The sequence below is a fragment of the Scyliorhinus torazame genome, chromosome 14 (assembly GCF_047496885.1).
Source record: "Scyliorhinus torazame isolate Kashiwa2021f chromosome 14, sScyTor2.1, whole genome shotgun sequence".
In the NCBI taxonomy this organism is placed as follows: Eukaryota; Metazoa; Chordata; class Chondrichthyes; order Carcharhiniformes; family Scyliorhinidae; genus Scyliorhinus; species Scyliorhinus torazame.
The window spans coordinates 1,239,255-1,264,412 of NC_092720.1; the positions used below are offsets into that span (position 1 = coordinate 1,239,255).

At 47.5% G+C, this 25,158-nt stretch overlaps 1 protein-coding gene across 1 annotated transcript in view; it reads right to left on the reverse strand.

The window, feature by feature from the left end:
• Positions 1–25,158, reverse strand: part of masp1 (MBL associated serine protease 1) — a 537,426-nt gene that overhangs the window by 67,712 nt on the left and 444,556 nt on the right. Inside the window, exon 13 of the mRNA XM_072473624.1 lies at positions 12,830–12,897. Within this exon, the coding sequence (XP_072329725.1) occupies positions 12,830–12,897 (68 nt within the window). The remainder of the gene's footprint in view (positions 1–12,829; positions 12,898–25,158) is intronic.

Here is a 25,158-nt window from a genome sequence, read left to right on the forward strand (position 1 = left end):
GACCCACACAGTGATCCACACACAGTGAGACACACATACACAGCGAGGCACATACAGCGAGACACACACAGTGATCCGCACACAGTGAGACCCACACAGCGATCCACACACAGTGAGACACACACACAGCGAGACACACACAGTGATCCACACACACAGTGACACACACACAGCGAGACACATACAGTGAGACACACACAGTGAGACACACACAGTGAGACACACACACACACACAGAGCGAGACACACACAGCGAGACCCACACAGCGATCCACACACAGTGAGACACACACAGTGATCCACACACAGTGAGACCCACACAGTGAGACCCACACAGTGATCCACACACAGTGAGACACACACAGTGAGACACACAGCGAGACCCACACAGTGATCAACACACAGTGAGACCCACAGTGATCCACACACAGTGAGAGACACACACACACATACACAGAGCGAGACACATACAGCGAGACACACACAGTGATACACACACAGTGAGACACACACACACACACAGAGCGAGTCACACACAGTGATCCACACACAGTGAGACAGACACACACACACTGAGCGAGACACACACAGCGAGACACACACAGTGAGACACACACACACAGAGCAAGTCACACACAGTGATCCACACACAGTGAGACAGACACACACACACAGAGCGAGACACACACAGCGATCCACACACAGTGATCAACACACAGTGAGACCCACAGTGATCCACACACAGTGAGACCCACAGTGATCCACACACAGTGAGACACACACAGTGAGACACACACAGTGAGACACACACAGTGATGCACGCACAGTGAGAGACACACACACACATACACAGAGCGAGACACCCACAGCGAGACCCACACAGTGAGACACACACACACACACACAGAGCGAGTCACACACAGTGATCCACACACAGTGAGACAGACACACACACTGAGCGAGACACACACAGTGATCCACACACAGTGAGACAGACACACACACACTGAGCGAGACACACACAGTGAGACAGACACACACACACTGAGCGAGACACATACAGCGAGACACACACAGTGAGACACACACACACACACAGAGCGAGTCACACACAGTGATCCACACACAGTGAGACAGACACACACACACTGAGCGAGACACACACAGTGAGACAGACACACACACACTGAGCGAGACACACACAGTGAGACACCCACAGTGAGACACACACAGTGAGACACACACAGAGAGACCCACACAGTGATCCACACACAGTGAGACCCACACAGTGATCCACACACAGTGATCAACACACAGTGAGACCCACAGTGATCCACACACAGTGAGACCCACAGTGATCCACACACAGTGAGACACACACAGTGAGACACACACAGTGAGACCCACAGTGATCCACACACAGTGAGAGACACACACACACATACACAGAGCGAGACACACACAGCGAGACCCACACAGTGAGACACACACACACACAGAGCGAGTCACACACAGTGATCCACACACAGTGAGACAGACACACACACTGAGCGAGACACACACAGTGATCCACACACAGTGAGACAGACACACACACACTGAGCGAGACACACACAGTGAGACAGACACACACACACTGTGCGAGACACATACAGCGAGACACACACAGTGAGACACACACACACACACAGAGCGAGTCACACACAGTGATCCACACACAGTGAGACAGACACACACACACTGAGCGAGACACACACAGTGAGACAGACACACACACACTGAGCGAGACACACACAGCGAGACACACACAGTGAGACACACACAGTGAGACACACACAGAGAGACCCACACAGTGATCCACACACAGTGAGACCCACACAGTGATCCACACACAGTGAGATACACACAGTGATCAACACACAGTGAGAGACACACACACACATAAACAGCGAGGCACATACAGCGAGACACACACAGTGAGACACACACACACACACACAGAGCGAGTCACACACAGTGATCCACACACAGTGAGACAGACACACACACACTGAGCGAGACGCACACAGTGAGACACACACACACACACTGAGCGAGACGCACACAGCGAGACTCACACAGTGAGACACACACACAGCGAGACACACACAGTAACACACACACACACACACACACAGTGACACACACACAGTGACAAACACACAGCGAGACACACACAGTGAGACACACACAGTGAGACACACACAGTGACACACACACGGCGAGACACACACAGTGACACACACACAGTGAGACATACAAACAAACACACACATAGTGAGACACACAGTGAGACACACACAACGAGACACACACACAGTGAGACACACACAGCGAGACCCACACAGTGATCCACACACAGCGAGACACACACAGTGACACACACACACAGTGAGACACACACACACACAGAGCGAGACACACACAGTGACACACACACAGAGCGAGACACACAGAGCGAGACACACACAGTGACACACACATACAGTGAGACATATGCAGTGAGACACACAAACACACATAGTCAGACACACATAGCGAGACACACAGTGAGACACACACATAGTGACACACACACAGAGAGACAGACACAGCGAGACACACACACAGTGAGACACACACAGTGAGACACACAGTGAGACACACACAGTGAGACACAGTGAGAGACACGCAGTGAGACACACACAGTGAGACACACAGTGAGAGACACACAGTGAGACACGCACAGTGAGACACACACAGTGAGACACACACAGCGAGACACAGAGTGAGACGCACACAGTGAGACACACAATGAGACACACACAGTGAGACACTAAGTGAAACACACAGTGAGACATACACAGTGAGACACACAGTGAGACACACAGTGAGACACACATAGTGAGACACAGACAGTGAGACACAGAGACATACACAGTGAGACACACACAGTGCGACACACACATTGCGACACACACAGTGAGACACGCACAGTGAGACACACAGTGAGACACACAGTGAGACATAGACAGTGAGTCACGCACAGTGAGACACACAGTGAGACACAGAGTGAGCCACACACAGTGAGACGCACACAGTGAGAGACACGCAGTGAGACACACAGTGAGACACAGACAGTGAGACACGCACAGTGAGACACACAGTGAGACACACAGTGAGACATACAGTGAGACACACACAAGTGAGACACAAAGTGAGACACACACAGTGAGACACACAGTGAGACACAGACAGTGAGTCACGCACAGTGAGACACACAGTGAGACACACACACACACACAGAGCAAGACACACACAGTGAGACACACACAGTGATCCACACACAGTGAGACCCACACAGTGATCCACACACAGTGAGACACACACAGTGAGACACACACAGTGATCCACGCACAGTGAGACCCACACAGTGATCCACACACAGTGAGACACACACACACACACAGAGCGAGACACACACAGCGAGACCCACACAGTGATCCACACACAGTGAGGCAGATACAGCGAGACACACACAGTGAGACACACACAGGGAGACAAACACACAGAGCGAGACACACACAGTGAGACACACACACACAGCGAGACACACAGTGACACACACACAGAGCGAGACACACACACACACACACACAGCGAGACCCACACAGTGATCCACACTCAGTGAGACCCACACAGTGATCCACACACAGTGAGACACACACACACATACACAGCGAGGCACATACAGCGAGACACACACAGTGATCCACACACAGTGAGACACACACAGTGACACACACACACAGGGCGAGACACACACAGTGATCCACACACACAGTGACACACACAGAGTGACACACACACAGTGAGACACACACAGAGCGAGACACACAGAGCGAGGCACACACAGTGACACACACACAGTGAGACACACAAACACACATAATCAGACACACATAGCGAGACACACACATAGTGATACACACACAGTGAGACAGACACAGCGAGACACACACACACAGTGAGACACACACAGTGAGACACACAGTGAGACACGCAGTGAGACACCCAGTGAGAGACACACAGTGAGACACACACAGCGAGACACAGTGTGAGACACACACAGTGAGACACACACAGTGAGACACTAAGTGAAACACACACAGTGAGACACACACAGTGAGACACACAGTGAGACACACACAGTGAGACACAGACAGTGAGACATACACAGTGAGACACACAGTGAGCCACACAATGAGACACACACAGTGAGACACAGACAGTGAGACGCACAGTGAGACATACAGTGAGACACACACAGTGAGACACAGACAGTGAGTCACGCACAGTGAGACACACAGTGAGACACACAGTGACCACACACAGTGAGATGCACACAGTGAGACACAAACAGTGAGACACACAGTGAGACACAGACAGTGAGACACGCACAGTGAGACACACAGTGAGACACACACAGTGAGGCACACAGTGAGAGACGCACAGTGAGACACACACAGTGAGACACAGACAGTGAGACACACACAGCGAGACACACACAGTGACACACACACACAGAGCGAGACACACACAGTGATCCACACACACAGTGACACACACACAGTGAAACACACACAGTGAGACCCACACACAGAGCGAGACACACACAGCGAGACACACACAGTGACACACACACACAGAGCGAGACACACACAGTGATCCACACACACAGTGACACACACACAGTGAAACACACACAGTGAGACCCACACACAGAGCGAGACACACAGAGCGAGACACACACAGTCACACACACACATAGCGAGACACACAGTGAGACACACACAGCGAGACACAGTGTGAGACACACACAGTGAGACACACACAGTGAGACACTAAGTGAAACACACACAGTGAGACACACACAGTGAGACACACAGTGAGACACACACAGTGAGACATACACAGTGAGACACACATTGAGCCACACAATGAGACACACACAGTGAGACACAGACAGTGAGACACACAGTGAGACACACAGTGAGACACACACAGTGAGACACAGACAGTGAGTCACGCACAGTGAGACACACAGTGAGACACACAGTGACCACACACAGTGAGATGCACACAGTGAGACACAAACAGTGAGACACACAGTGAGACACAGACAGTGAGACACGCACAGTGAGACACACAGTGAGACACACACAGTGAGGCACACAGTGAGAGACGCACAGTGAGACACACACAGTGAGACACAGACAGTGAGACACACACAGTGATCCACACACATAGTGACACACACACAGTGAGACACACACACACACAGTGAGACACACACAGTGAGACACGCACAGTGAGACACACACACACAGTGAGACACACACAGGGAGACACACACACACAGTGAGACACACACAGTGAGACACACACACACACAGGGAGACACACACAGTGAGACTCACAGTGAGACACACACAGTGAGACCCACAGTGAGAGACACGCAGTGAGACACACACAGTTAGACACACAGTGAGACACACACAGTGAGACACGCACAGCGAGACACACACAGTGAGACACTAAGTGAAACACACACAGTGAGACACACAGTGAGACACACACAGTGAGACACACAGTGAGACACACACAGTGAGACACGCACAGTGAGACACACACACACAGTGAGACACACACAGTGAGACACACAGTGAGCGACACACACACAGGGAGACACGCACAGTGAGACTCACAGTGAGACACACACAGTGAGACACACAGTGAGAGACACGCAGTGAGACACACACAGTGAGACACACAGTGAGGCACACACAGTGAGACACGCACAGCGAGACACACACAGTGAGACACTAAATGAAACACACACAGTGAGACACACAGTGAGACACACAGTGAGACACAGACAGTGAGACACACAGTGAGACACACACAGTGAGACACACACACACTCAGGGAGACACACACAGCGAGACACACACAGTGAGACACTAAGTGAAACACACACAGTGAGACACACAGTGAGACACACACAGTGAGACACGCACAGCAAGACACACACAGTGAGACACTAAGTGAAACACACACAGTGAGACACACAGTGAGACACACAGTGCGACACAGGCAGTGAGACACACAGTGAGACACACACAGTGAGACACCCAAAGTGAGACACACACACACAGGGAGACACACACAGTGAGACTCACAGTGAGACACACACAGTGAGACACACAGTGAGAGACACGCAGTGAGACACACACAGTTAGACACACAGTGAGACACACACAGTGAGACACGCACAGCGAGACACACACAGTGAGACACTAAGTGAAACACACACAGTGAGACACGCAGTGAGACACACACAGTGAGACACACAGTGAGACACAGACAGTGAGACACACAGTGAGACACAGAGTGAGACACACACAGTGAGACACACAGTGAGACACACACAGTGAGACACGCACAGTGAGACACACACACACACAGTGAGACACACACAGTGAGACACGCACAGTGAGACAAACAAAGAACAAAGAACAAAGAAATGTACAGCACAGGAACAGGCCCTTCGGCCCTCCAAGCCCGTGCCGACCATACTGCCCGACTAAACTACAATCTTCTACACTTCCTGGGTCCGTATCCTTCTATTCCCATCCTATTCATATATTTGTCAAGATGCCCCTTAAATGTCCCTATCGTCCCTGCCTCCACTACCTCCTCCGGTAGTGAGTTCCAGGCACCCACTACCCTCTGCGTAAAAAACTTGCCTCGTACATCTACTCTAAACTTTGCCCCTCTCACCTTAAACCTATGCCCCCTAGTAATTGACCCCTCTACCCTGGGGAAAAGCCTCTGACTATCCACTCTGTCTATGCCCCTCATAATTTTGTATACCTCTATCAGGTCGCCCCTCAACCTCCTTCGTTCCAGTGAGAACAAACCGAGTTTATTCAATCGCTCCTCATAGCTTATGCCCTCCATACCAGGCAACATTCTGGTAAATCTCTTCTGCACCCTCTCTAAAGCCTCCACATCCTTCTGGTAGTGTGGCGACCAGAATTGAACACTATACTCCAAGTGTGGCCTAACTAAGGTTCTATACAGCTGCAACATGACTTGCCAATTCTTATACTCAATGCCCCGGCCAATGAAGGCAAGCATGCCGTATGCCTTCTTGACTACCTTCTCCACCTGTGTAGCCCCTTTCAGTGATCTGTGGACCTGTACTCCTAGATCTCTTTGACTTTCAATACTCTTGAGGGTTCTACCATTCACTGTATATTCCCTACCTGCATTAGCCCTTCCAAAATGCATTACCTCACATTTGTCCAGGTTAAACTCCATCTGCCATCTCTCCGCCCAAGTCTCCAGACAATCTAAATCCTGCTGTATCCTCAGACAGTCCTCATCGCTATCCGCAATTCCACCAACCTTTGTGTCGTCTGCAAACTTACTAATCAGACCAGTTACATTTTCCTCCAAATCATTTATATATACTACAAAGAGCAAAGGTCCCAGCACTGATCCCTGTGGAACACCACTGGTCACAGCCCTCCAATTAGAAAAGAATTGAGACACACACACACACAGTGAGACACACACAGTGAGACACACACAGTGAGCGACACACACACAGGGAGACACGCACAGTGAGACTCACAGTGAGACACACACAGTGAGACACACAGTGAGAGACACGCAGTGAGACACACACAGTGAGACACACAGTGAGGCACACACAGTGAGACACGCACAGTGAGACACACACAGTGAGACACTAAGTGAAACACACACAGTGAGACACACAGTGAGACACACACAGTGAGACACACAGTGAGACACGCACAGCGAGACACGCACAGCGAGGCACACACAGTGAGACACTAAGTGAAACACACACAGTGAGACACACAGTGAGACACACACAGTGAGACACACAGACACGCACAGTGAGACACACAGTGAGACACAGTGAGACACACACAGTGAGACACACACAGTGAGACACTAAGTGAAACACACACAGTGAGACTGCAGTCAGTGCAGGGATCCCCTGCGGTCGTTCCCCTGAGAAACAAGTATACCGCTTTGGATACTTGTGGGGGGGGGACTTACCAGGGGTAAGCCATGGGGTACGGGCCTCTGGCACGGAGTCTGTCCCTGTTGCTCAGAAGGGAAGGGGGGAGAGGAGCAGAGCATTAGTAATTGGGGACTCGATAGTCAGGGGCACAGATAGGAGATTTTGTGGGAGCGTGAGAGACTCACGTTTGGTATGTTGCCTCCCAGGTGCAAGGGTACGTGATGTCTCGGATCGTGTTTTCCGGGTCCTTAAGGGGGAGGGGGAGCAGCCCCAAGTCGTGGTCCACATTGGCACTAACGACATAGGTAGGAAAGGGGATAAGGATGTCAGGCAGGCTTTCAGGGAGCTAGGATGGAAGCTCAGAACTAGAACAAACAGAGTTGTTATCTCTGGGTTGTTGCCCGTGCCACGTGATAGTGAGATGAGGAATAGGGAGAGAGAGCAATTAAACACGTGGCTACAGGGATGGTGCAGGCGGGAGGGATTCAGATTTTTGGATAACTGGGGCTCTTTCTGGGGAAGGTGGGACCTCTAACGACAGGATGGTCTACATCTGAACCTGAGGGGCATAAATATCCTGGGGAGGAGATTTGTTAGTGCTCTTTGGGGGGGTTTAAACTAATGCAGCAGGGGCATGGGAACCTGGATTGTAGTTTTAGGGTAAGGGAGAATGAGAATGGTAGATGTTGAGTCTGGAGAAGGGTGTGTAGATAGCCTGGGTCACATTGTGATCCAAAAAGACGAGGTGTTGGGTGTCTTAAAAAATATTAAAGTAGATAAGTCCCCAGGGCCGGATGGGATCTACCCCAGAATACTGAAGGAGGCTGGAGAGGAAATTGCTGAGGCCTTGACAGAAATCTTTGGATCCTCGCTGTCTTCAGGGGATGTCCCGGAGGACTGGAGAATAGCCAATGTTGTTCCTCTGTTTAAGAAGGGTGGCAGGGATAATCCCGGGAACTACAGGCCGGTGAGCCTTACTTAAGTGGTAGGGAAATTACTGGAGAGAATTCTTCGAGACAGGATCTACTCCCATTTGGAAGCAAATGGACGTATTAGTGAGAGGCAGCACGGTTTTGTGAAGGGGAGGTCGTGTCTCACTAACTTGATCGAGTTTTTCGAGGAGGTCACTAAGATGATTGATGCAGGTAGGGCAGTAGATGTTGTCTATATGGACTTCAGTAAGGCCTTTGACAAGGTCCCTCATGGTAGACTAGTACAAAAGGTGAAGTCACACGGGATCAGGGGTGAACTGGCAAGGTGGATACAGAACTGGCTAGGCCATAGAAGGCAGAGGGTAGCAATGGAGGGATGCTTTTCTAATTGGAGGGCTGTGACCAGTGGTGTTCCACAGGGATCAGTGCTGGGACCTTTGCTCTTTGTAGTATATATAAATGATTTGGAGGAAAATGTAACTGGTCTGATTAGTAAGTTTGCAGACGACACAAAGGTTGGTGGAATTGCGGATAGCGATGAGGACTGTCTGAGGATACAGCAGGATTTAGATTGTCTGGAGACTTGGGCGGAGAGATGGCAGATGGAGTTTAACCTGGACAAATGTGAGGTAATGCATTTTGGAAGGGCTAATGCAGGTAGGGAATATACAGTGAATGGTAGAACCCTCAAGAGTATTGAAAGTCAAAGAGATCTAGGAGTACAGGTCCACAGATCACTGAAAGGGGCTACACAGGTGGAGAAGGTAGTCAAGAAGGCATACGGCATGCTTGCCTTCATTGGCCGGGGCATTGAGTATAAGAATTGGCAAGTCATGTTGCAGCTGTATAGAACCTTAGTTAGGCCACACTTGGAGTATAGTGTTCAATTCTGGTCGCCACACTACCAGAAGGATGTGGAGGCTTTAGAGAGGGTGCAGAAGAGATTTACCAGAATGTTGCCTGGTATGGAGGGCATAAGCTATGAGGAGCGATTGAATAAACTCGGTTTGTTCTCACTGGAACGAAGGAGGTTGAGGGGCGACCTGATAGAGGTATACAAAATTATGAGGGGCATAGACAGAGTGGATAGTCAGAGGCTTTTCCCCAGGGTAGAGGGGTCAATTACTAGGGGGCATAGGTTTAAGGTGAGAGGGGCAAAGTTTAGAGTAGATGTACGAGGCAAGTTTTTTACGCAGAGGGTAGTGGGTGCCTGGAACTCACTACCGGAGGAGGTAGTGGAGGCAGGGACGATAGGGACATTTAAGGGGCATCTTGACAAATATATGAATAGGATGGGAATAGAAGGATACGGACCCAGGAAGTGTAGAAGATTGTAGTTTAGTCGGGCAGTATGGTCGGCACGGGCTTGGAGGGCCGAAGGGCCTGTTCCTGTGCTGTACATTTCTTTGTTCTTTGTCTTTGAGAGTATAGAGGTCAGGAGCTCAGATTTGACGTCGCAGGAGGGGGCCAGTGTTCAGGTAGGTGGTTTGAAGTGTGTCTACTTCAATGCCGGGAGTATACGAAATAAGGTAGGGGAACTGGCAGCATGGGTTGGTACCTGGGACTTCGATGTTGTGGCCATTTCGGAGACATGGATAGAGCAGGGACAGGAATGGATGTTGCAGGTTCCGGGGTTTAGGTGTTTTAGTAAGCTCAGAGAAGGAGGCAAAAGAGGGGGAGGTGTGGCGCTGCTAGTCAAGAGCAGTATTACGGTGGCGGAGAGGATGCTAGATGGGGACTCTTCTTCCGAGGTAGTATGGGCTGAGGTTAGAAACATGAAAGGAGAGGTCACCCTGTTGGGAGTCTTCTATAGGCCTCCAAATAGTTCTAGGGATGTAGAGGAAAGGATGGCGAAGATGATTCTGGATATGAGCGAAAGTAACAGGGTAGTTATTATGGGAGACTTTAACTTTCCAAATATTGACTGGAAAAGATATAGTTCGAGTACAATAGATGGGTCGTTTTTTGTACAGTGTGTGCAGGAGGGTTTCCTGACACAATATGTTGACAGGCCAACAAGAGGCGAGGCCACATTGGATTTGGTTTTGGGTAATGAACCAGGCCAGGTGTTGGATTTGGAGGTAGGTGAGCACTTTGGGGACAGTGACCACAATTCGGTGACGTTTACATTAAGGATGGAAAGGGATAAGTATACACCGCAGGGCAAGAGTTATAGCTGGGGGAAGGGCAATTATGATGCCATTAGACGTGACTTGGGGGGGATAAGGTGGAGAAGTGGGGCTTGTTCAAGGATCAGCTACTGCGTGTTCTTGATAAGTATGTACCGGTCAGACAGGGAGGTAGGCGTCGAGCGAGGGAACCGTGGTTTACCAAGGAAGTGGAATCTCTTGTTAAGAGGAAGAAGGAGGCCTATGTGAAGATGAAGTGTGAAGTTTCGGTTGGGGCGATGGATAGTTACAAGGTAGCGAGGAAGGATCTAAAGAGAGAGCTAAGACGAGCAAGGAGGGGACATGAGAAGTATTTGGCAGGAAGGATCAAGGAAAACCCAAAAGCTTTCTATAGGTATGTCAGGAATAAGCGAATGAAACACACACAGTGAGACACACAGTGAGACACACTCAGTGAGACACACAGTGAGACACACACACACAGTGAGACACACACAGTGAGACACACAGTGAGAGACACACAGTGAGACACAGCGAGACACACAGTGAAACACACACAGTGAGACACATAGTGAGACACACACAGTGAGACACTAAGTGAAACACACACAGTGCAACACACACAGTGAGACACACAGTGAGACACATACAGTGAGACACACTGTGAGCCACACACAGTGAGACACTAAGTGAAACACACACAGTGAGACACACACAGTGAGACCCACACAGTGAGACACACAGTGAGACACACTCAGTGAGACACACAGTGAGACACACACACACAGTGAGACACACACAGTGAGACACACAGTGAGAGACACACAGTGAGACACTAAGTGAAACACACACAGTGAGACACACACAGTGAGACACACAGTGAGACACACTCAGTGAGACACACAGTGAGACTCACACACACAGTGAGACACACACAGTGAGACACACAGTGAGAGACACACAGTGAGACACCCAGCGATACACACAGTGAAACACACACAGTGAGACACACACAGTGAGACACACAGTGAGACACACACTGTGAGACTCACAGTGAGACACACAGTGAGACACACACATTGAGACACACACATTGAGACACACACAGTGAGACACACAGTGAGACACACACTGAGACCCTAAGTGAAACACACACAGTGAGACACTAAGTGAAACACACACACTGAGACACACACATTGAGACACACAGTGAGACACACACTGAGACACACACTGAGACACTAAGTGAAACACACACAGTGAGACACACAGTGAGACACACACAGTGAGACACTAAGTGAAACACACACAGTGAGACACACAGTGAGACACACACAGTGAGACACACACAGCGAGACACACAGTGAGACACACAGTGAGACACACACAGCGAGACACACAGTGAGACACACACTGAGACACACACGGAGACACTAAGTGAAACACACACAGTGAGACACACAGTGAGACACACACAGTGAGACACTAAGTGAAACACACACAGTGAGACACACAGTGAGACACACACAGTGAGACACACACAGCGAGACACACAGTGAGACACACACAGCGAGACACACAGTGAGACACACAGCGTGTGTTCTGGAGGTTATCAGGGCCACACCTACCTCCATCAGTGTTTCGGGGATTGAATGCAGGAACTGTTTGCCCCAGCCACGAACTATCACCATATCACCTTCAAAACAAAACAATGCAAATGTTAGAGTCCAAATGCACCACCTGCATGAAGAGAAAGAGGCAACAGCTCAGTGAATGGAGAGATCACAGAGGAATCTGCACACAGGCTGGGGCATGGCAAGTCAGTACAGAAGAGATTTACCAGAATGTTGCCTGGTATGGAGGGCATTAGCTATGAGGAGCGGTTGAATAAACTCGGTTTGTTCTCACTGGAACGAAGGAGGTTGAGGGGCGACCTGATAGAGGTCTACAAAATTATGATTTGCACTGACAGAGTGGGTAGTCAGAGGCTTTTTCCCAGGATAGAAGTGCCAATTACTAGGGGACATAGGTTTAAGGTGTGTGGGGCAGGGATGATATGTGTGACAGGAGATGAGCGAGGTACGTTTTTTACACAGAGGGCAGTGGGTGCTTGGAACTCGCTGCCGGAGGAGGTGGTGGAAGCAGGGACGATAGTGACATCTATGGGGCGTCTTGATAAATACATGGATAGGATGGGAATAGAGGGATACGGACCCCGGAAGTGGAGAAGGTTTTAGGTTATACGAGCAGCATAGAATCGTCGAATTTACAGTGCAAAAGAAGGCCATTCGGCCCATCGAGTCTGCACCGGCCCTTGGAAAGAGCACCCCACCCAAGCCCACACCTCCACCCTATCCCCGTAACCCAGTAACCCCACCCAACCTTTTCGGACACTAAGGGCAACTTAGCTTGGCCAATCCACCTAACCTGCACATCTTTGGACTGTGGGAGGAAACCTACGCAGACACGGGGAGGATGTGCAGACTCCGCACAGCCAGTGACCCAGCGGGGAATCGAACCTGGGACCCTGGATCTGTGAAGCAACAGTGCTAACCATTGTGCCACTGTGCCGCCCATGGCATGGTCAGCGCAGGCATGGAGGGACGAAGGGCCTAGTCCTGTGCTGTACTGTCCTTTGTTCTATACCCTGGGCTAACCCCGAGGGGAGCTGAGTTGCAGGGAGCTGAGTTGTATTGAAGCAGTACAGTACTGGGGCTGCAATCTCTGGTGGGCGTGCAGAATGCTGCCACAGTTCTGAGCGGCCTGCGGTTCCTCAAGGCCAAACATGCTGGAGTCTGAAAATTCTAGGAGGAAAAGTCCAGCTGGCCTATCAATTAGGGGCTGGTTTAGCACAGGGCTAAAGAGTTGGCTTTGAAAGCAGACCCAGGCAGGCCAGCAGCACGGTTCAATTACTGTACCAGCCTCCCCGAACAGGCACCGAAATGTGGCGACTAGGGGCTTTTCACAGTAGCTTCATTTGAAGCCTTCTTGTGACAATAAGCGATTTTCATTTAATTTCATTTCAACTCTGCAGCATATTGATGAGGGTTATAGTGTCATGTGGGAGCACCTTTAAGAAATGGGTGTTTATAAATGGGTGTGAATATAAATATCTGTAGTGAGAGTACCTTTAAGAAATGGGTGTTTACTACTGCAGTGATGTCAGAGAGTGGGTGGAGCTGGGCTGTCTGTCAGCTTTTTACTTTTGTTTTAGGCTGTTTGCTTCAGGGTGTGTTTTAGTTTTGTTTTCAGTGTTGGAGCTGAAGCCAGACCAAGCAGGTGTACTGCTGTTCTCTCTGCCATCAAAAGACTATCTCTTCATCATTTGGTGAATTCAGAATCATAAATGTTTTCAGTTGTGACTTTAACCTGATGTGCTTCTATTAAAGTTCTTTTTTTAAGTCGTATGGATGTTAAAAGGAAAGCTTAAAGGATTACTTAGTGTTGTAGTCTTTGGGGGTTGTATTTGAATTAATGGTTGCTAAGATGTTCACTGTCTGTTTTAAAAAGGTTAACTTGAGTTCACAGGATAAACATGGATTTGTTTAAAAAAATACTTTTCCATTTCTGCTGTACCACACCTGTAGAGTGGGCCGTGTGCTCCCCATACCACAATCTATTAAAAGACGTGGGTCGGGTGAACTTCATGATACACTTTGGGGTTCTCTAAACTCTGACCCATAACAAATTGGGGGCTCAAGTGGGATAAAGGTCTATATTGATCTTTATCCCATTGGAGCTGTTTAGCACAGCGCTAAATCGCTGGCTTTGAAAGCAGACCAAGGCAGGCCAGCAGCACGGTTCAATTCCGGTAACAGCCTCCCCGAACAGGCGCCGGAATGTGGCGACTAGGGGTTTTTCACAGTAACTTCATTTGAAGCCTACTTGTGACAATAAGCGATTTTCATTTCATTTTTCATATTGGATTGGCTTAGTGATCTTAAAGACAGCGAGGGGTGAGCATATTGTGGTTGCTTTTCAGGTGTGGTATTTTAGTTTAAGTGGGGAGTGTGTTGTGAACAATGTCTCTTTCAGAAGTTTTTGGGGGTGGAGATGGTCACACGCAGTACCTTACGGACATAGACTAAAAGCAGACTGTTAGATTTGGCAAAAACATTGCAGTTAACATTACCTGACAAAATGCAAAAAGATGAGGGAATTATGGCAGTGGCTAAGCATTTAAAATTGCCAGAGATACAGTCTGACTCATTGGAAATGGCAAAGATCCATTTGCAGATTAAGCAACTTGAACATGAAAAAGTATTAAAGCAGCTTGAGAGAAAAAGAAAGAGAAAGGGAGAGACAGATCAGGTAAAAAGATAAAGAGAGAGAGTTTGAACTTCAGAAAATTGCCATGAAACATAACAGTCAGTTAAAATTGGCAGACGTAAAGGGAAACGTACAGTTGGAGGATAGTAAGAAGTCTTACAACACCAGGTTAAAGTCCAACAGGTTTGTTTCGATGTCACTAGCTTTCGGAGCGCTGCTCCTTCCTCCGGTGAATGAAGAGGTATGTTCCAGAAACATATATATAGACAGATTCAAAGATGCCAGACAATGCTTGGAATGCGACCATTAGCAGGTGATTAAATCTTTACAGATCCAGAGATGGGGTAACCCCAGGTTAAAGAGGTGTGAATTGTGTCAAGCCAGGACAGTTGGCAGGATTTTGCAGGCCAGATGGTGGGGGATGAATGTAATGCAACATGAATCCCAGGTCCCGGTTGAGGCCGCACTCATGTGTGCGGAACTTGGCCATAAATTTCTGCTCGGCGATTCTACGTTGTCACACTTCCTGAAGGCCGCCTTGGAGAACGCTTACCCGGAGATCAGAGGCTGAATGCCCTTGACTGCTGAGGTGTTCCCTGACTGGAAGGTAACATTCCGGCCAGGTGATTTTCGCGCGATGTCCGTTCATTCATTGTCGCAGCGTCTGCATGGTCTCGCCAATGGTACGCTTTGGGACATCCTTTCCTGCAGCGTATGAAGTAGACAATGTTGGCCGAGTCGCACGAGTATGTACAGCGTACCTGGTGGGTGATGTTCTCATGTGTAATAGTGGTATCCATGTCGATGATCTGGCACGTCTTGCAGAGATTGCCATGGCAGGGTTGTGTGGTGTCGTGGTCACTGTTCTGAAGGCTGGGTAGTTTGCTGCAAACAATGGTTTGAGGTTGCGCGGTTGTTTGAAGGCAAGTAGTGGGGGTGTGGGGATGACCTTGGTAAGATGTTCATCTTCATCGATGACGTGTTGAAGGCTGTGAAGAAGATGTTGTCGTTTCTCCGCTCCAGGAAAGTACTGGACGATGAAGGATATTCTGTAGGTTGTGTCCCATGTTTGTCTTCTGAGGATGTCAGTGCGGTTTTTTGCTGTGGCGCGTTGGAACTGTCGATCGATGAGTCGAGCGCCATATCCCATTCAGTTGGAGGATAGTGATGAGGATAGTGAGAAAGAGCGTCATAGTCGAAGGCTTGGTGGGAATAATCTAAATATGTCCAAGCTTTGCCAAGGTTTGACGAGAAGGAGGTTGAAGCCTTTTTCATTTCATTTGAGAAGATAGTGAAACAAATGAAATGGCCACAGGACATGTGGATATTACTGATTCAAACAAAGCTGATAGGTGGGGCGAGTGAACTGTTTGCATCACGACCGGAGGAGGTATCTGGGACGTATGAGGAGGTGAAAAAATCCATCTTAGATGCATATGAATTAGTGCCTAAAGCCTGCAGACAAAGGTTTAGAAATTTAAAGAAACAATTTGGTCAAACATACATGGAGTTTGAAAGGATCAGAGTAATTTTGATAGGTGGATAAGGGCTTTGAAAATAGACCAAACGTATGAAGCTCTTAGAGAAATTTTGCTTTTGGAGGAGTTTAAAAATTCAATTCCTGATGTAGTGAGAACTCATGTCGAAGAACAGAGGGTTAAAACTGCGAGATTAGCAGCAGAAATGGCAGATGATTATGAATTAGTTCATAAATCAAAGATTGGTTTCCGACATCAGTTTCAGCCTGTGAGGGATAGAAACTGGGGACATGAGAAATACTCAAGTGGTAAAGGTAAAGGTGATCTGATGGGAGACAATAAAGAGAGTGTACCTCAGATTAAAAAAGAAATCCAGGAGGGTGGAAAAGAAATGAAAAGTTTCAGATGTTTTCACTGTAATAAACTAGGCCATGTAAAGTCACAGTGTTGGTGGTTGAAGAAAAGCACTGGGAAGGCTGATGTGGTAAAACAGGATAAGACAGTGGGGTTTGTTAAAGTGGTAATCGAAAGCACAAGTGAAGCGAAGGAGGTGCAAAATATATTGGAAAGCCTGACCAAGAGGTGATTGATAAGAAGGTGCCAGATGTCTTTAAAGAATTTACTTGTGTGGGTAAAGTTTACTCATGTGTATCTGGAGGAGCAGGTAAAGAAGTCACAATTTTAAGTGATACGGGAGGTAGTCAATCTTTAATGGTAAGAGATGAGGAGTTATGTAGTCAGGGAAGAATATTGCCAGAAAAGGTGCTAATATGTGGAATTCAGGGTGAGAGGAGTAGCGTTCCATTATATAAGGGAAGGTTGGAAAGTCCAGTGAAGAGTGGTGAAGTGGTAGTAGGAGTAATAGAGAAACTATCTTGTCCAGAAATACAGTTTATCTAGGGTAATGATATAGCTGGATCGCAGGTGGGAGTGATGCCTACTGTGGTGGATAAGCCAGTGGAAAATCAGACAACTGAAGTGTTGAAGGACGAACTGGTACTAACGACATAGTCAGGAAGGGGCATGAGGTCCTGCAGCAGGAGTTCAGGGAGCTAGGCAGAAAATTAAAAGACAGGACCTCGAGGGTTGTAATCTCAGGATTATTCCCTGTGCCACGTGCCAGTGAGGCTAGAAATAGGAAGATAGAGCAGCTAAACACGTGGCTAAACAGCTGGTGTAGGAGGGAGGATTTCCATTATTTGGACCACTGGGAGCTCTTCTGGGGCAGGTGTGACCTGTATAAGAAGGACCGGTTGCATCTAAACTGGAGAGGCATAAATATCCTGGCCGCGAGGTTTGCTAGTGTCACATGGGAGGGTTTAAACTAGTATGGCAGGGGGAGGGCACGGGAGCAGTAGGTCAGAAGGTGAAAGCATTGAGGGAGAACTAGGGAATAGGGCCAGTATGGCTCTGAGGAAGAGTAGACAGGGAGAAGTTGCTGAACACAGCGGGTCTGGTGGCCTGAAGTGCATATGTTTTAATGCAAGAACTTAGAGCTTGGATTAGTACTTGGAACTATAATGTTGTTGCCATCACAGAGATCTGGTTGAGGGAAGGATAGGATTGGCAGCTAAACATTCCAGGATTTAGATGTTTCAGGCGGGATAGAGGGGGATGTAAAAGGGGTGGCAGAGTTGCGCTACTGGTTAGGGAGAATATCACAGCTGTACTGCGGGAGGACACCTCAGAGGGCAGCGAGGCTATATGGGTAGAGATCAGGAATAAGAAGGGTGCAGTCACAATGTTGGGGGTTTACTACAGGCCTCCCAACAGCCAGCGGGAGATAGAGGAGCAGATAGGTAGACAGATTTTGGAAACGAGTAAAAATAACAGGGTTGTGGTGATGGGAGACTTCAACTTCCCCAATATTGACTGGGACTCACTTAGTGCTAGGGGCTTAGACGGGGCAGAGTTTGGAAGGAGCATCCAGGAGGGCTTCTTAAAACAATATGTAGATACTCTAACTAAGGAAGGGGCTGTACTGGACCTGGTATTAGTGAATGAGCCCGGCCAGGTGGTAGAAGTTTCAATAGGGGAGCATTTCGGGAACAGTGACCACAATTCAATAAGTTTTAAATACTGGTGGACAAGGATAAGAGTGGTCCTAGGGTGAATGTGCTACATTGGGGGGTAGGCTAATTATAACAATATTAGGTGGGAACTGAAGAACATAGATTGGGGGCGGATGTTTGAGGGTAAATCAACATCTGACATGTGGGAGGCTTTCAAATGTCAGTTGAAAGGAATTCAGGACTGCCATGTTCCTGTGCGGAAGAAGGATAAATATGGCAAATTTTGGGAACCTTGGATAACGAGAGATATTGTAGGCCTTGTCAAAAAGAAAAAGGAGGTATTTGTCAGGGCAAGAAGGCTGGGAACAGCCGAAGCCTGTGTGGAATATAAGGAAAGTAGGAAGGAATTTAAGCAAGGAGTCAGGAGGGCTAGAAGGGGTCACGAAAAGTCATTGGCAAATAGGGTTAAGGAAAATCCCAAGGCTTTTTACACATACACAAAAAGCAAGAGTGTAGCCAAGGAAAGGGTTGGCCCACTGAAGGATAGGCAAGGGAATCTATGTGTGGAGCCAGAGGAAATGGGCGAGGTACTAAATTAATACTTTGCATCAGTATTCACCAAAGAGAAGGAATTGGTGGATGTTGAGTCTGGAGAAGGGTGTGTAGATAGCCTGGGTCACATTGAGATCCAAAAAGAGGTGTTGGGCGTCTTGAAAAATATTAAGGTAGATAAGTCCCCAGGGCCTGATGGGATCTACCCCAGAATACTGAAGGAGGCTAGAGAGGAAATTGCTGAGGCCTTGACAGAAATCTTTGGATCCTCACTGTCTTCAGGTGATGTCCCGGAGGACTGGAGAATAGCCAATGTTGTTCCTCTGTTTAAGAAGGGTAGCAAGGATAATCCAGGGAACTACAGGCCGGTGAGCCTTACTTCAGTGGTAGGGAAATTACTGGAGAGAATTCTTCGAGACAGGATCTACTCACATTTGCAAGCAAATGGACGTATTAGCGAGAGGCAGCATGGTTTTGTGAAGGGGAGGTCGTGTCTCACGAACTTGATAGAGTTTTTTGAATAGGTCACAAAGATGATTGATGTAGGTAGGTCAGTGGATGTTGTCTATATGAACTTCAGTAAGGCCTTTGACAAGGTCCTTCATGGTAGACTAGTGCAAAAGGTGAAGTCACACGGGATCAGGGGTGAGCTGGCAAGGGGGATACAGAACTGGCTAGGTCATAGAAGGCAGAGAGTAGCAATGGAAGGGTGCTTTTCTAATTGGAGGGCTGTGACTAGTGGTGTTCCGCATGGATCAGTGCTGGGACCTTTGCTGTTTGTAGTATATATAAATGATTTGGTGGAAAATGTAACTGGTCTGAATCGTAAGTTTGCAGATGACACAAAGGTTGGTGGAATTGCGGATAGCGATGAGGACTGTCAGAGGATAGAGCAGGATTTAGATAGTTTGGAGACTTGGGCGGAGAGATGGCAGATGGAGTTTAATCTGGACAAATGTGAGGTAATGCATTTTGGAAGGTCTAATGCAGGTAGGGAATATACAGTGAATGGTAGAACCCTCAAGAGTATTGAAAGTCAGAGAGATCTAGGTGTACAGATCCACAGGTCACTGAAAGGGGCAACACAGGTGGAGAAGGTAGTCAAGAAGGCATACGGCATGCTTGCCTTCATTGGCCGGGCCATTGAGTATAAGAATTGGCAAGTCATGTTGCAGCTGTATCGAACCTTAGTTAGGCCACATTTGGAGTAGTGTTCAATTCTGGTCGCCACACCACCAGAAGGATGTGGAGGCTTTAGAGAGGGGGCAGAAGAGATTTGCCAGGATGTTGCCTGGTATAGAGGGAATTAGCTATGAGGAGCGGTTGAATAAACTCGGTTTGTTCTCACTGGAACGACGGAGGTTGAGGGGCGACCTGATAGAGGTCTACAAAATTATGAGGGGCATAGACAGAGTGGATAGTCAGAGGCTTTTCCCCAGGGCAGAGGGGTCAATTACTAGGGGGCATAGGTTTAAGGTGAGAGGGGCAAGGTTTAGAATAGATGTACGAGGCAAGTTTTTTACACAGAGGGTAGTGGGTGCCTGGAACTCGCTGCCGGAGGCGGTGGTGGAAGCAGGGACAATAGTGACATTTAAGGGGCATCTTGACAAATACATGAATAGGATGGAAATAGAGGGATAGGGACCCAGGAAGTGTAGAAGATTTTAGTTTAGTCGGGCAGCATGGTCGGCACGGGCTTGGAGGGCCGAAGGGCCTGTTCCTGTGCTGTACATTTCTTTGTTCTTTGAATATCCTGGGATTTTTCCGGATTGTGTAGTAACAAGGTCGCAAAGACACAGGTTAAGACAAGAGGAGAAATCAAAGAGTGAAGATGAAGTTGAAGTGCAATTATCAGAAACGATTTTTGATCAGATGGTTGAAAAAGAACAAGAACAGGTGGAGGATGAGGCGGATATTTTTAGTTCAGGAAAATTGGCGGAATTACAACAGAAAGATATAGAAATAGAACGGATGTATCAGAAAGCATATACGAAGGAGGAATCTGAGAGTATACCAGAGTGTTATTACCGTAAAAGTAATGTCTTGATGAGAAAATGGAGCCCTGTACATATGCAGTTGGATGAAAAGTGGGCAGAAGTTCATCAAGCAGTATTGCCGGTAGGGTATAGAAAGGAGGTGTTGCGAGTAGCACATGAGGTACCAGTGGGAGGTCATTTGGGGGTAAGGAAAACTCAATCTAAAATCCAGAAACATTTTTATTGGCCTGGACTACATAAAGATGTAGTTAAATTTTGTCAATCATTGTCACACATAGAACATAGAACATAGAACAATACAACGCAGTACTGGCCCTTCGGCCCACGATGTTGCACCGAAACAAAAGCCATCTAACCTACACTATGCCATTATCATCCATATGTTTATCCAATAAACTTTTAAATGCCCTCAATGTTGGCGAGTTCACTACTGTAGCAGGTAGGGCATTCCACGGCCTCACTACTCTTTGCGTAAAGAACCTACCTCTGACCTCTGTCCTATATCTATTACCCCTCAGTTTAAAGTTATGTCCCCTCGTGCCAGCCATTTCCATCCGCGGGAGAAGGCTCTCACTGTCCACCCTATCCAACCCCCTGATCATTTTGTATGCCTCTCACATGTCAAGTGAGAGGGAAACCTCAAGCAGTGATAAAAACAGCGCCCTGAATACTCATTCCAGGATTTGAGGAACCTTTTACAAGGGTCCTAATTGATTGCGTAGGACCGCTTTCTAAAACGAAAAGTGGGAATCAATATATTTTGACTATAATATATGTGTCTACTAGGTTTCCAGAGGCCATTCCAGTACGCAATATTACAGCTCAAAAGATTGTGGAGGAGTAACTTAAATTCTTTACTAGATATGGACTACCCACAGAAATACAATCGGACCAAGGATCAAATTTTACCTCAAGGTTATTCAAAGAAGTTATGGATAACTTAGGAGCAAAACAATTTAAATCAACTGCGTACCATCCAGAATTGCAGGGAGCGTTAGAAAGATGGCATCAGACATTAAAGACAATGTTGAGGGCTTATTGTCAAGATTATCCAGAGGATTGGGATAAAGGAATTCCATTCGTACTGTTTGCAATTAGGGATGCATCTAATGAGGTGCTTGATTAGGGATAGTCAGCACGGATTTGTGAGGGGTAGGTCTTGCCTTACAAGTCTTATTTAATTCTTTGAGGAGGTGACCAAGCACGTGGATGAAGGTAAAGCAGTGGATGTAGTGTACATGGATTTTAGTAAGGCATTTGATAGGGTTCCCCATGATAGGCTTATGCAGAAATAAGGAGGCATGGGATAGTGGGAAATTTGGCCAGTTGGATAATGAACTGGCTAACCGATAGAAGTCAGAGACTGGTGGTGGATGGCAAATATTCAGCCTGGATCCCAGTTACCAGTGGCGTACCGCAGGGATCAGTTCTGGGTCCTCTGCTGTTTGTGATTTTCATTAATGACTTGGATGAGGGAGTTGAAGGGTGGGTCAGTAAATTTGCAGACGATACGAAGATTGGTGGAGTTGTGGATAGTGAGGAGGGCTGTTGTCGGCTGCAAAGAGACATAGATAGGATGCAGAGCTGGGCTGAGAAGTGGCAGATGGAGTTTAACCTTGAAAAGTGTGAGGTTGTCCATTTTGGAAGGACAAATATGAATGCGGAATACAGGGTTAACGGTAGAGTTCTTGGCAATGTGGAGGAGCAGAGAGATCTTGGGGTCTATGTTCATACATCTTTGAAAGTTGCCACTCAAGTGGATAGAGCTGTGAAGAAGGCCTATGGTGTGCTAGCGTTCATTAACAGAGGGATTGAATTTAAGAGCCGTGAGGTGATGATGCAGCTGTACAAAACTTTGGTAGGCCACATTTGGAGTACTGTGTACAGTTCTGGTCGCCTCATTTTAGGAAGGATGTGGAAGCTTTGGAAAAGGTGCAAAGGAGATTTACCATGATGTTGCCTGGAATGGAGAGTAGGTCGTACGAGGAAAGGTTGAGGGTGCTAGGCCTTTTCTCATTAGAACGGAGAAGGATGAGGAGCGACTTGATAGAGGTTTATAAGATGATCAGGGGAATAGATAGACAGTCAGAGACTTTTTCCCCGGGTGGAACAAACCATTACAAGGGGACATAAATTTAAGGTGAATGGTGGAAGATATAGGGGGGATGTCAGAGGTAGGTTCTTTACCCAGAGAGTAGTGGGGGCATGGAATGCACTGCCTGTGGAAGTAGTTGAGTCAGAAACATTAGGGACCTTTAAGCAGCTATTGGATAGGTACATGGATTACGGTAAAATGATATAGTGTAGATTTATTTGTTCTTAAGGGCAGCACGGTAACATTGTGGATAGCACAATTGCTTCACAGCTCCAGGGTCCCAGGTTCGATTCCGGATTGGGTCACTGTCTGTGCGGAGTCTGCACATCCTCCCCGTGTGTGCGTGGGTTTTGTGAGGGCCACGAAGAATCCAGCACGAGTTTTAAGGATACAAAGTAATAACATTTATTTACAATAACATATATATATAACAGCAGCAGCAACTTCCCTTGCTGCACACTCCTTCCTGCTGGTTCCTGAACTGGCCAGCTTTATTTATACTAGGAGTTTACTAATGGTTTCTCCGCCCCCCTCATTGGGGAAGCTCATACTCCCACAGGATTGTGGGATTGTCATTAGTCCCCAGCCAATGGTAAGTAGGCAGGTTATAACAGTGGGTTTCCTCCGGGTGCCCCGGTTTCCTCCCACAGTCCAAAGATGTGCAGGTTAGGTGGATTGACCATGATAAATTGCCCTTAGTGTCCAAAATTGCCCTTAATGTTGGGTGGAGGTGTTGACCTTGGGTAGGGTGCTCTTTCCAAGAGCCGGTGCAGACTCAAAGGGCCGAATGGCCTCCTTCTGCACTGTAAATTCAATGATAATCTATGATTAATCTAGGACAAAGGTTCGGCACAACATCGTGGGCCGAAGGGCCTGTTCTGTGCTGTATTTTTCTATGTTCTATGAGTTAACCAAATTCAGTCCTTTTGAACTAATTTCTGGTCATGAGACAAGAGGACCACTTAAATTGATTAAGGAAAATTTGGTGAATGAGAAATCAAAAATTACACTATTGGATTACGTGTCCAATTTTCGGGAATGATTAAATAGAGCAGGTGAATTGGCTAGACAACATTGAAAAGTTGCACAAAATGTGATGAAACGGGTAGCGGACAAGAAATTCAAAGTTCGTAGTTTTGCCAGTGGGGATAAAGTTTTAGTGTTGTTATCAGTGGTAGGTGAACCTTTAAAAGCTAGGTTTTGTGGACCTTATCAGATTGAAAGGAAATTAAGTGAGGTGAATTATATGGTAAAAACACCAGATAGAAGGAAGACTCACCGAGTGTGTCATGTGAATATGCTTAAAAGGTACTTTGAAATCGAAGGAGAGAAAAGGGAGGTTTTAATGATTCTAACTCAAAGTGACGAACCAGATCTAGATGACTGTGAATTTGACATTAAATTGGAAAACGAGGATGTTCTTAAAAATTGGGATAAATTGTTAAGTTCCTTCCAGAGGAAAAACGAACTGACCTGAAAGAGTTATTGATATCACATGGGCAAGTTTGTGGAGATAAATTGGGAAATACTAAAATGGCTATACATGATGTAGAT